The sequence below is a fragment of the Neovison vison genome, chromosome X (assembly GCF_020171115.1).
Source record: "Neovison vison isolate M4711 chromosome X, ASM_NN_V1, whole genome shotgun sequence".
Lineage (NCBI taxonomy): Eukaryota > Metazoa > Chordata > Mammalia > Carnivora > Mustelidae > Neogale > Neogale vison.
The window spans coordinates 43,658,348-43,670,469 of NC_058105.1; the positions used below are offsets into that span (position 1 = coordinate 43,658,348).

The following is a 12,122-nucleotide window of genomic DNA, read 5'->3' on the forward strand; positions in this document are numbered from 1 at the left end:
GCCATTTCAGCTTCCCTTTTCTTCATCTGTAAAGGAGGTTGGTTAAAAACTCTATTTCACCATATGACCTTCCCCACTAAAGCTTCTACATTTGATTCTTATTTATTTTTCCTCTATATTCCTAAAAGTAACATCATACACAGAGACATTGAACTTGATGTTTATATATATTCATTGACACAGAACTCCACAACATATATTGTTTGGTGAAAAATATACAGTTTAGAAGAGCACTTATATTTGATCACTTATCTATACATATATCTATCTGGGTACACAATTACAGAGAAGTATCCAGAAGGACACTCTTCAAAGGGCTGACAATGTTTATAAAAGGATGGAGAGTTTCCAGTAATTTGTATTTTCCTTCATTTTGTGAAGGTTTAACAGAATATACTCCTTTCATTAAAAGAATAGTCATCAAGGAAATGGACACACACACAGAATAGATCCTTAGGCAGACAGAGGAGGGAGCAGGGACAGGGTTGAGGCCATCCCCTCCATTTTGATGGCATCTAAGACCTTTTCTGCCCCAAATAAAACCATTTTGTGGATTAATTAATGCAGACAGAAGTTTACTTCTCCCCACCCCGCTGTTTTTCCCACATGAATACAGTTGACGGTTCACGTAGGGCTCATTCTAATACCTTACTAAAGGCCCAAAGAGGTCATTGTGTTTGCCAGGAACCTCTTTTGACTTCTCCTTCTCTGTATGTGTCAGCTCCAGCAGGGTGATGACGAGATTCTCAATCACCTGGGCCTTGTTGCTTTCACTGTTACAGGTTTCCGTTGAGTAGCCCTCCTCACCACAATATGAACAGAAGATTGCGTATTTTCACTTCCTGGCTCTACACACATCCCCAGGACCATTATTCTTATACCCAGAACCCCCACTGGTGTAAGGAGATTGAGCCCGGGAACTGTTGGTGCAATCAATGACCAGTATTGGATCAAGAGGTCTGGCCCTCCTCTGAGGGGTGGGGCTTCCAGGGATGTAAGTAGAGGGTCCTGAGACTCCACCAGGATAACATCCTCATCTGAGTCATCAAGGGTATCATCTACCTCTATTACGTTGCGGTCAGTGCTGCTGATTGCTATTGGCTGGGGACCCTGAAATACTACAGGGCTTGCTGCCCTCTCCAAGATTACCTCAGACCTCTTGGGTCGCTTTGGTTTCACAAATGTGTCATTCTAATCCTCTTCCTCCCTTATCATCTTGATTAACTCCAAGAAACTAGGAAGATGATCCTGATCATTTGCATATATCCTGAGAATATGTTTTAGCCTAAAGTGCAGGTCCCTATTTAACTCAGCTCCTAAAAGGAGCTGCTGCAGGCGAGTCTGGTTGGCATCTTTCTGAGCTGATCCCTGCCTGAATAGCATTCTGGAGCTGCACTTCCAAACAGATCACATAAAGGAAGGCTTTCTCCCCTTATGTGTGCAGAGTGTTAAAAAATTTACCATGAGTGGTGACACTGCTTTCAGACTCCCCAAACACCAGTTTCATCGCCCACACGAAATCAGCCACACTTAGATTGGGGTTGGTGGCCTGGAGCAAATGCATTACCTCCCGGGCTGGACCCCTAAGTGTTTTCAACAGCGTTTGAGCTTTTCCTCCTCAGACATATTCCAATCAGGCAGGACCCCATTGACTTGGATCAGCCAGTTTTCAAAGGTTTCTTCCCCTTGGGCTGGCACCACTCTCCCGAAGAACAACTTCACATTTCTTTCTGCCATGTGGACCTTTAAAGGACCAAGACTCCTCCCCAGGGACCTCAAAATTGAAAGGGTCCAAAGTGGCAAGGGTGTGTTTTGCCACAGCTGTTACCCACTGGTGCAATGACACTAGCCATGATGGATGACGGTCGTCTATCTGAATATAACAAGATGATCAGACTTTTTAGAAAAGCCTAATCTGCAGGAGGAAGCAATGTTCCCGGGCTGGCTCTGCCTTCCTTGTATCTCAATAGGGACTGTAAAGAAAAAAGGGGGGAGGTCAATAAGGCAGTAGATTGCAGGGAAGGGGTCTGCAGTTGTTTTACTTTAATGAACACCCTGCAGTACCTTTTATATTTGTCCACTGACCTAAAAATAGCCTGCAGGAGACTGGCAATTACAACTTTTCTCGAGCTACCAGGGGTCCTCCTGCTAGCAGGGTTCCTTTCAGAGTTACATCCATCGCTTCTGGCCAGTCTTCCAGGAGGGAGGGCAACAGTTGCTTTGAATTCTAGGTGAAATAGTGTGTGTGGAGCTGTTGTTGGGCTCTCAAAATAAGACTGCAATGGTCTAAATCTCATAGATTTGTGATAATAAGAGGTAATAAGATACCCTTGTCACTGTGTGTCAACTATACTCATATATTAAAAAAATTAAAGATATCTGTTAAACTCATGTTTCAGATCTCAACCACACACCCTTTTCAAAAGTTTCTCCCCTTACTTCTCGGATTATAAAACATAAGCTCGGAAACAAGTGCACCCCTTTAATTCACTTCCAGCGTCTGCAGCAGGTGCCTTCCATGAAAAAGCTCGCCTTCGGGGTAGGTTGATCTCTGTCCACTGGGGTTGCAGATCCCAGCCCTGATCTCCGTCCAGTGGGGTTTGCAGATACCAGTCCTCAGGGAGTCAAGGTTTTGTCGGTCCTGTAGGATAGGGCAGAGAAGGGAAGGGTCAGAAGCAGCCTCACCCCTCATCCCACTCCCTTTCCCTACCTGCACCCCCAGCTCCGCGGTAGCTAGACAGGAAAATTCCATCTCCCAACTTCAGACAGAAAATTCCCTCTCCCACCTTCTGAATACAAGTCAAAGTGACCCCTTCCATTACATGTCCCCTGGGAAATTGTTGGTCTACCAGCTCTGCAATCAGCTGCACAGAATTCAAGTTCCGATTTAGCTTTGATGGCCTCCCACGGAGAAAGGGAGTAAGAGTTGGACACGAACCCCCACATAATCCTCCCCAGGAAGATGGAGAAATGCAAAGGGGATTCAAGGCAGACAGCTTGGGATCATCTCCTCCTTGTCCCTTACGACCCCGTCCTAAAAACGCCCCCCCCCTTTCAAATCAGGCAAATCCTTCCCATTTGGCAGCACCCAGGAAAACCCTACCTCCTCCCTCTGCGCAGCGGGGCCGTGGGAGTGCTCCTTCCCCGGCCTCGCAGTTCTCGATTCCCCAAGTGGGGAGCCGCCCAGTACCGGTGGAGCTTCCCCTTCCTCTCTGCGCGCCCGGTAATCGCGCCCCGCAACTCTTTACCCCGGCTTTTTAATTTTTTTTTTTTTTTTTTTTTTAATCTGTGCTGTGCTGGTGGACCGTGGATGCTCCGGTGTGGACAGCTGCGGATGCCGCCTTCCAGTCCCCGCAGCCCTCTAGAGGAAAAGGATGACGCCTTCTCCGCAGCTGAGCAAACCGGAGCTGCCGGATGGAGCTGCACCGTACAGCCGCCCAGTCAGGGGGTAGCCAAGTCAAGGCTGCACGGTTCCCACGGCAGCCGCGGCCGCCCCCGCCCACCGGCTGGGCCCTCCCAGCAGCCGCCGCTTCGGTTTGCCACTGCCCATTGACACAAAAGAGCTTGATGAGCGGGGCGCCGCGGCCAATCAGCGGGGCGCGGGGGCGACCTCCCCCTCAGCCTTGGGCCCCGAGGCCATTGCTAGCAAAAGGGGGGAGCAGGCCGACTGGGGCTGCGGCACACGGGCGCGGGAGCCAGCGCGGTGTCAAGTGCAGCTCAGACGCACCAACCGGGCCGATTTGCATTTTACCCGTGAGTTTGCTGTTTCCTCTTCTCTTTCTCCCTCACCCCTTCCATCTCGACTCTCCCCCTTCCGCGCTTTGAGACCGGATGCCTTAAACACGAGGTGGGACAGAAATCAAGTGAACAATAAAAGCCCCTCACGTTTGTATAGGGGGAAGGGGAGAAAGCATTTACTGAGCACTTTCTGCAGGCGAATGCGCTTGCCCGGACGCCTCATATATTCTTCTCAGCAGCCCCGCGAAGGAGGTAGCGGTGTGCGGGTTTAACAGAGAGGGCACTTCACCACTCAGGCAGTGGGGTGAGGAAAGGCAGAGCTAAGAGATCACACCCAACACATCCGATTTCAAAGGCCTCCCCTTGTAAACACGCCTTTTTACTCTCAGATTGAGGGTTAGTAGAGAAAAGCCAAAGTGGAGATGGGAGGGGCCATTTGTAACCATATAGAATTAGTGAGCAAGGACTATTAATCTCCATTGTACTGATGAGGAAACAGAGAGGTTCGGCGTCTTGCCCAGCATCACACAGCAAATAAGTTTCAGCATCCGATTTTGCATCCAAGCCTATTATTCTAATGTTAACTATTTGCCCAGCTGAACTGCCTGCTGAGTATTTTTATGTTGGTGGTCTCAAACCCACCAGCAGTCTTGGCATGATGGGAGTGTTGAGTGAGAGTGGTTGGGGGAGGCAGCAGGGAGTAGGGAAAAGAGCCTTGGGCAACTTTTGCAGGAACCATTGTACAGAAGAGGAGACTAATGCACTTTTCTTTCCCATTTTACACCATTTTTATACTACAGTAAGCTGCCAGTTTATTAAAAAACAAAATTCTACAGCATATGAGCTCGAAGGAAACAAGACTCAGAGGTGAAATTACTTGCCTGAAAGTACAAGGTGAAGCCAAAATATGGATCAAATCTCTCTGACACTAGAACCCATGCTATTAACCAGAGTATGGGTACAAGACTGGCTGCCTCAAAATCATTTTGGAAAGCTTGTTAGAAAGGCTGAGCGCTACCTCTGGGGGGATTCAGATTTATTAGGACTAGGGGTGGGGAGTGTGATTTATATATGTAACCAGTGCTGTAGTTAATTCTGAGGTGTAGAGAAGTTTATGAATCACTGCTGGAAACACCACATCATGCTGAGGGTAATAAGCAAATGGCCTGCTGCCAGTATATCTGGCCACACGGCACATCGGTCATGACACGTTACTCCACTGAGCAGAGGTTCCTACCTAGGGTCCTTTCTGAAATCGTTTACAAAGAATTTGAACTCTGCGTAATTTTCTGAGTTCTTAGTTTTGGAGATTTTCAAGGAAGTCTGTGGCCCAGGAGTGGTTTAAGAATCATTCCCCTGCCATCTTTCTTGGTAACATCTTCCTCTGTCAACTTGCACTTCAGGAAGAAGTATGAGAAATGAAACAGTTTGACCTAACTCCCTATCCCCAGCTCTCTACTGCTGATACAGCTCTTTCATTTCCTGGCTTGAGGACAGGTTGCTAGGTTGCCCTTCTGTGAGCTCTTGAGGGGACCTCTCCTTTGCTGGATTTGGCATCACTGGCCCCAGAGCAGGAGCAACTCCATGGAAACGGCATGCAGGGCTGTCCTGCAGGGCTGCCAGCTTGAATGGGCTGTGATGCCAGTGGCTGGGAAACCATCTCAATATTCTATGACTTCTGGTTCTTGGAGAGCAGGTCTTACTTTTCTGATGTAAATTGTGGTTAAAAGGTCCCCTGCAGGGCCTGTTCTGGACTCCTGATGCTTGCAAGCAAATGAACAATTGAACTGCTGTTGGGTTCATTTTCAACCTGCCAAGGTACTTCTCCTGATGCTCTTTTCTGCCTTCTCGTTTGACAAACCTGACACCTGGGGTTCCTTGAAGTAAACACTTCATATTTGGAGATGAGAACTTTTATCTGAGGATTGTGGCCTTTCTTTTATGGATGGGACAGTGTGGGATAGGTGGTGGAGGCTGGAGGGTGTAGGAGGCAGAGAGAAGGCTCTCCTCACATGGTCAGGGTGATGCCGGCAGTAGCTCTTGGGTTTCCTTCAGAATTTTGCTTCTGCTCCCCAATGCCATGACATCTGACCCTGAGTCTCAGCAGATTCTTGTCCAGTGTTTAAATTAGATTCTCTGCCAACTGAGGTGATCTGCAGCTGGTGGAGATGGGATCAAATAGGACAAAGAATAGATCCTAGAGTTCTGACCACTCCCCCCCCCCCAAAAAAAGTGAAAGGAAATGGATTGTGTAAAGGTGCCTGGATTGGGCCCTTCAAACAAAGCGAGGATCTCTTTGGGCAAGGCTGAGAGGAGGATTTGCTAAGCTGGCTCCACTTGGATACAGAGCATCCCTTATCTCTGGCTTCATGTGTGGGAGTGTGTTCCAATTCATGGCTCTAATGAGACCACATTTTCCAATTTCAACAAAGAAACCTTAAAAGCCTGAATGTGAGGGAGATAAAGCTTTTCAGCTGAACTGTAATAGTTTTCCTTGGCTGCCTGCCTCCCCTGTGCCAGGAACTTTCCGTCTGTTATCTCATTTAAGCTTCTCAGCAGCTCTGTTAGATAGGCATTGTTATTCCATTTTGCAGGTAGGGAACCTGAGTTTCCTGGAAGTTAAGTTACTTATATGAGGCCACACAACTTAGACGTGGAGACAGGGGACTCCAGCCCTCTTAGGGCTGTCAAACTCCAAAGCCCATGAACAAATTTGCTCTGCTGTCTCCCAAACAAGCAAATTAAAATGAACTCTGCAAAAGACTCAACCCAGTATGTTGAACTGAATTCAACCTTTAGAAAAAAGTGTGGTTGCAATCTAATCTTTCTTTCTGGGATCTCTTTTTTAAATGAAACTACTAATATAATTTAAGGAGCAATTTATATACTGAGTACTGTGCTAAGAATTTTATATACTTCATCTCATGCAAGCTTCATGACAGATAAGGATACTGAGGCTTAGAGAAGTGAAGAGGCTTGGCCGAGGTTATATAGCTAGCAGGTGGCACAGGGAAATCCATACCCAGGGCTGTCTGACTCCAGAACCTGAGTCTTTATGCTTTACCACATTGCAGTGGGGGAAGAAAATACGGCTCTTATTCTCCACCAGCCACAGCTGTATTTCCTTTCCAAGGCCTACACCCAAAGCTGTATACCACTTATGCTTTTAGGTCTCTTGTGCCTTAGACCTCTTCCTCAGCCTAGAATGGCAGCCCTCACTCCTAATGAAAGCCTGCTCTGGTTAAGGATCAAGTCAGATGCCCCTTCTGGGAGTAATTTCTTGGCTGCTCCCTGTCCAAGATAACATAAATTGCTCCTGTCTTTCTGCTCTGACCTTGATTAGTGTGCCCTTTATTTTGCCTTCCAGTATAGTTTAGCTCATTGTTGACTGTCTGTTCCACTAGATCCCCAAACCCTTGAATGCAGGTACCAAGTCCTGTTCATTTGTAGCTTCACAGTAATTTACACACAAGTGATTTAGTAGCTGATCAGTAAGGGTTTGTGAGTTGATCAAAGACTGGTGGAGGGAGGCCATGAATGAACAGATAAACATGGGGCTGGATCCTGGGGTGGTCACACAGCTGTCCATCTGGACTAGGTGGGCCAGGGCAGTCTGAACCCCCCTGGGTTCACTTTGCTAGGCTATAGACATAGGAGCCACAACATGGATTCTAGGGAGTGACGGCTCAACACTGACTCCTGATGCATTCTGTGGTCTGTACTTCAGAATTCATGTCAAGGGGCCAGACCGTCCAGAGTTGTTTAAAGAACATCCTTGAATTTGCAGAAGAAAAGTCTTCCCTGTCTCCCATGTGAACACAGGATTTGTTCCACCATACCTCTTCATCTGCTTCTGACTGATCTGAGAGTGTCCTGTAGGAACATGTGCTCTATGGAGACAGATGGTGAAGTCAGGAAGCATCTTTTTTTTTTAATGCTTTATATTGAGGCCACCATGGCATGGATGTTTAACCACTTTATCTCACTTTATTAATCTTTGCAACAAGCTTTGGAGGTAGGTCTGTTGTGGCTATTTCATAACTAAAGACACAGAGAATGAGTAAAATGTCTTGCCTAAGATCACACAACTAAGGGATAGAGACAGAATTCAGTATTGGATCTCTGCCCCCCCACAAGCCTGGCATCATAACACGAGAATACATGGGAAAAAAGTAGATTCTCCTCCTCCCCCACAAAATAGGAAGAATTGCATTTTAAAAATGATGAATAGATATTTAAGCTAAGGCGTTTCCAAATTACTGTTCACCTTTAATTCCTGAAAATGATTGGCAAAAATGGCAGGAGGAATTGGAGATGGAAAAGCAAGATTCTTCTATCAAAAGTTAGTCCAAATTCCCCCAGGTAAGCCCCCAGTGACATGCAATATATGAGGATGCCTAGAGAGCATTACACCCCCTCAGATCATTTTATACCCAAGATGGATGATCCTCCAAGATGTCAATGAATTTCTAAAGGTCATAAGGAAGTTGATAACAGAACTGGCACTTAGAATGCTACTCTGCCAAATTCTTGCCCAGTGTTTCCGCCAAGTCCACATGTCTTATGCAGTCTGTCAACACATGTTTATAGGTTACTCAGGAAAATGTGGAAATGTGGACCATTACTGCACTTTGAGGTAGAAGAGGGGACAAACATTTCCTTCACTACCCATCTTTAGGTGCAGGTCAGATTTGGAGGAAGAAGTTCCTTGGTAGTAGATCTGGGGAATGTTGGGAGTGCCTGTGGCTTTGGGGACCTGAGTAGAGCTACCTGTGGCCTGGGGGTGTGTGTGGGGGTCTCTTTTAGCTCTAGAGAGATGGAGGTGGCCAGCTGGGACCCAGAAGTGCCTCCAGAGGGATGCAAGAGTGGACCTCATAAGTGTTTGCTCTGTCCAGTTCTCTGCTAAAGGGTCTGAGGCAGAAGGCAGAAGGACCCTCCCAGGTTAAGGAGGTGAAACTTAAGGCAAACATGGGGTGCTAAGGTTAGGGGAAGGATGCTGGTAGAGCACAGGAGGCTGAACCTCCACCTCTCTCCATTGAGAGAGAGTGTGTGGCTTGTGGGGGAGGCCATGAGGTCAGATTATGGGGTCAAGGATGGAGCAGGAGCAAGGAGCCAGGGAGGAGTCGATGGGAATAATTCTGGAAGGAGAAGCACTTCTTGGCAGGTTCTGGGTGTGGCAGCCCAGGGAAGGCTTCAGTGGGCTACTCACATTACCTGGCTTGTACCCCTCCCTGGAGGCCCGAGGCTGCACCCCTCTGTCCCTGTGGAGGGGTCATCAACTGCTGGCATAATTAAAGCCCCAAACACCTCCCTCCCCTCAGGACCACACAGCCCAGGGTTCTGGGTGAAAGCTCCAGAGTCTGCCATTCCTATCAGTCCCGATGTGAGCCCCCTGCCCTGTCAAGGTGCCCTCTCCTCTGCCTGTCTTCTCCTCCCCTTTCCCTCTACAGCTCTATGCTGCCTCTCCTCCATACACTGTCTCCTGTGGCACACTCTGTCTTCTCAGCCCTATCTCCTTCCTGACAAACTCCCTCAGGTTCTCAGATCTACACTCAGCATTCATTTCTTCTTGATCCCGAGTTGCCTTCATGTGTCCTGAATCCCCAGTTACCTCTTACCTACCCAACCATCTGCTAGCTCCCAACCTTTTCTGGGGTGGGATCAGTAGTTTGGCACCCTTGAACTGTGTCTTACCTCTAATACAGGGCTTCTGAACCAAGGATGATTTTGCTTCCCAGGGGACATATGGCAATGTCTGGAGATGATTTTGATTTTAGTAGCTGGGCTGATCTCAACTGGTGCTACAGGCATTCAGTGAGTGTTGGCCAGGATGCTGCTAAACATTCTACGATACACAGGACCAGCAGCTACAACAAAAAATTGTCCGGCCAACAATGTCACATGTTGTCAAGTTTGAAAAATTCCGGCTCTTTTATATAGCTACAGAACTATAAGGATAGGCTTGGAAATAGCTAGGTGTGGAACAGTTTGGGGCTGACCTAAGAACAGCTACTCTTTCAGTTCTTCAACTGCAAAGGGAGGGTGGACAGAGCATTGCCATGATACAGCCAGGACACTGGCAGGATTCTGCAGACAGAGAGGTGAGGGAGATTCCTCAATCCCCACATTCACTACCAGCTTTTAGAGAAAGTATTGGACTACAGCTTCTGAATGCTTTTCTGCCTCTCTGAGATAGTGCCGCTCTTTGGAAAGAGAATATCAACTTGTTCTAGCAGTTTATCAAATGCAAAACTTCATGTGGTGAAAGTTGAGTGTAATAGGTTTTGGAGCCCTCTTGTCCTGGTTTTACTTTCTTCAATCACAAACCTTTTTTGAATATTAGAATATTTGATTTGTTGGTAAAACACGGTAGGGATGACTCATTTCAGAAAAAAATAAAAGAAAGAAAAAGAAAACTGCCTTTGTTTTAATTTGAGGTTGATGACTTCTTTTTTAAATAAACTCTTTTTTATTTTTTAAGATTTTATTTATTTGAAAGAGATTGAGAGAATGAGTGGGAGGAGGGGCAGAGGGAGAAGCAGGCTCCCTGCTGACCAGAGAGCCTGCCATGGGGCTCGATTCTGGGACCCTGAGATCATAGCCTGAGCCAAAGGCAGACACTTCACCGACTGGGCCACCCGGGCGCCCAAGCTTGTTTACTTCTTAAGAGTGTGCCTATTTCTCTGAAACTGACCCAAAGCATTGCTTTTTTCCTTAGGTCCATGCTTCTTGGGGCTTTGTTTCTCACTAAGCAGTAAAAATGCCCCCCCAACAAATTTAATGGGTCAGTCTAACCTCTCTTTTTCCACTCTTGCCAGTATCTTCCATCTGTACCCAGTCTTCTTCAGCATGGAGGAGCCAAACCACGGTCCTGGAAAGGAGCTGCAGCACAGGACACGAGTGGAGTCCCCAGGAAAGAAAAGCTGGCACTCCCAGGCCTATGCCCTTGGGGCCGTTTCCAACTTTGTGTCTACTTTTCTGACTTTCCCCATCTATAAGGTTGTGTTCCGGCAACAGATCCATGCCGTGGCAGCATCAGAGGCTGTGCGACAGCTTTGGCATGAAGGCCCTCAGTACTTCTACCGGGGAATATACCCACCTCTTCTCTCTAAGACATTGCAAGGAACTCTGTTGTTTGGGACTTATGATAGCCTGCTGTGTTCTCTCTCTCCCGTTGGGCCCCACTCCCTGAGACACCGCTGGGCTGCAGGGCTCATGTCGGGTGTGGTGGAGGCTGTGGCATTGAGCCCCTTTGAAAGGGTGCAAAATGTGCTCCAGGATGGTCGCAAGCAAGCCCGCTTCCCCAGCACCATCAGCATTCTCAAGGAGTTCAACTCTTATGGGCTATGGGGGCGGCTGTCACTGGGCTACTATCGTGGTTTCTGGCCTGTCCTTCTGAGGAACAGCCTGGGGAGTGCTCTGTATTTTTCCTTCAAGGACCCCATTCAGGACGGCTTGGCAGAGCAAGGCCTGCCCCACTGGGTTCCTGCCTTAGTGTCTGGGAGCGTCAATGGAACAATAACCTGCCTAGTCCTGTATCCTCTGATTGTGCTAGTGGCCAATATGCAGTCCCATGTTGGCTGGCAGAGCATGCCAAGCCTGTGGGCCTCTGCCCAGGACGTGTGGGACACTCGGGGCCGAAAGGTGTTTCTGATCTACCGTGGAGGCTCCCTTGTCATCCTAAGGTCCAGTGTGACATGGGGCCTCACCACGGCTATCCATGACTTCCTGCAGAGGAGGTCTCATTCCAGGAAAGAGCTAAAGACTGACTAGCTGCAAGAAGTGTGGCTATGGCAACTTTGTTATCCTAAGCCTTCCCAGGTCGGTCTAAATAGCTTACTTCTTTGGCTTGGTTACCTACTACAATCATTCTTTAGTGTCTTTGAACTGCCAATGCATGGGAGAAGTTCCCAACTACCATCCTCTCAGCACAAACAAAGCCCAACAGGGTTCCTTGGTCAGAAAGAGAAAGTCACACCATCCTGTCCACAGTTTCAACAGCCTTGGACCCAGGAGGCCCTTAAAAACCTTGTAACCTTGATGAAATGTCATTTCTTTAAGGAATTCCTTGACAGTAAGGAGTAACGTTGTAAGGTGACCTTAGTTAGGCACTAGAAGTTCTGGAATCCCTCTAGTCCTTTGGACCAAACTTAGTGGAGGACCAGGGACTCCAGTTTCAAAGAACTAAGCTTGAGGCTTAGGATGTGGATTCCACAGAACTCCTCAGATGGCTGGCTACATTTCCATATTGTTCACTGTCCCTACTGCCACCACTCTCACTTCTCAGGGCTGGGGGCTCTAGTTTCAGTCAGCTGGCAGCTGGAGCTGGAAACCCTGAATTAGACTTGCCTCAACTGATCAGCTGTCACAGGAACTGATGGAGC

The 12,122-nt window shown here is 47.7% G+C and overlaps 2 protein-coding genes across 2 annotated transcripts; one reads left to right on the forward strand and one right to left on the reverse strand.

Moving 5' to 3' along the window:
- Nucleotides 1-281: 281 nt before the first annotated feature.
- ZCCHC18 (zinc finger CCHC-type containing 18) lies at nt 282-1,853 on the reverse strand. The gene is given in 5 exon segments (XM_044235052.1): nt 282-966; nt 969-1,363; nt 1,365-1,599; nt 1,602-1,820; nt 1,823-1,853. Coding segments are annotated over 5 exon segments (1,206 nt in total). The 3' UTR covers nt 282-640.
- Nucleotides 1,854-3,668: 1,815 nt separating this feature from the next.
- SLC25A53 (solute carrier family 25 member 53) lies at nt 3,669-11,511 on the forward strand. The gene is made up of 2 exons (XM_044235606.1): nt 3,669-3,753; nt 10,557-11,511. Exon 2 carries the CDS (start codon nt 10,588-10,590, stop codon nt 11,509-11,511), a length of 924 nt encoding a protein of 307 aa, XP_044091541.1. The 5' UTR covers nt 3,669-3,753; nt 10,557-10,587.
- Nucleotides 11,512-12,122: the final 611 nt, after the last annotated feature.

What these genes read in the sequence shown, in the direction of transcription:
- SLC25A53 (XM_044235606.1), top strand. Translation starts at nt 10,588, where the DNA reads ATGGAGGAGCCAAACCACGGTCCTGGAAAGGAGCTGCAGCACAGGACA.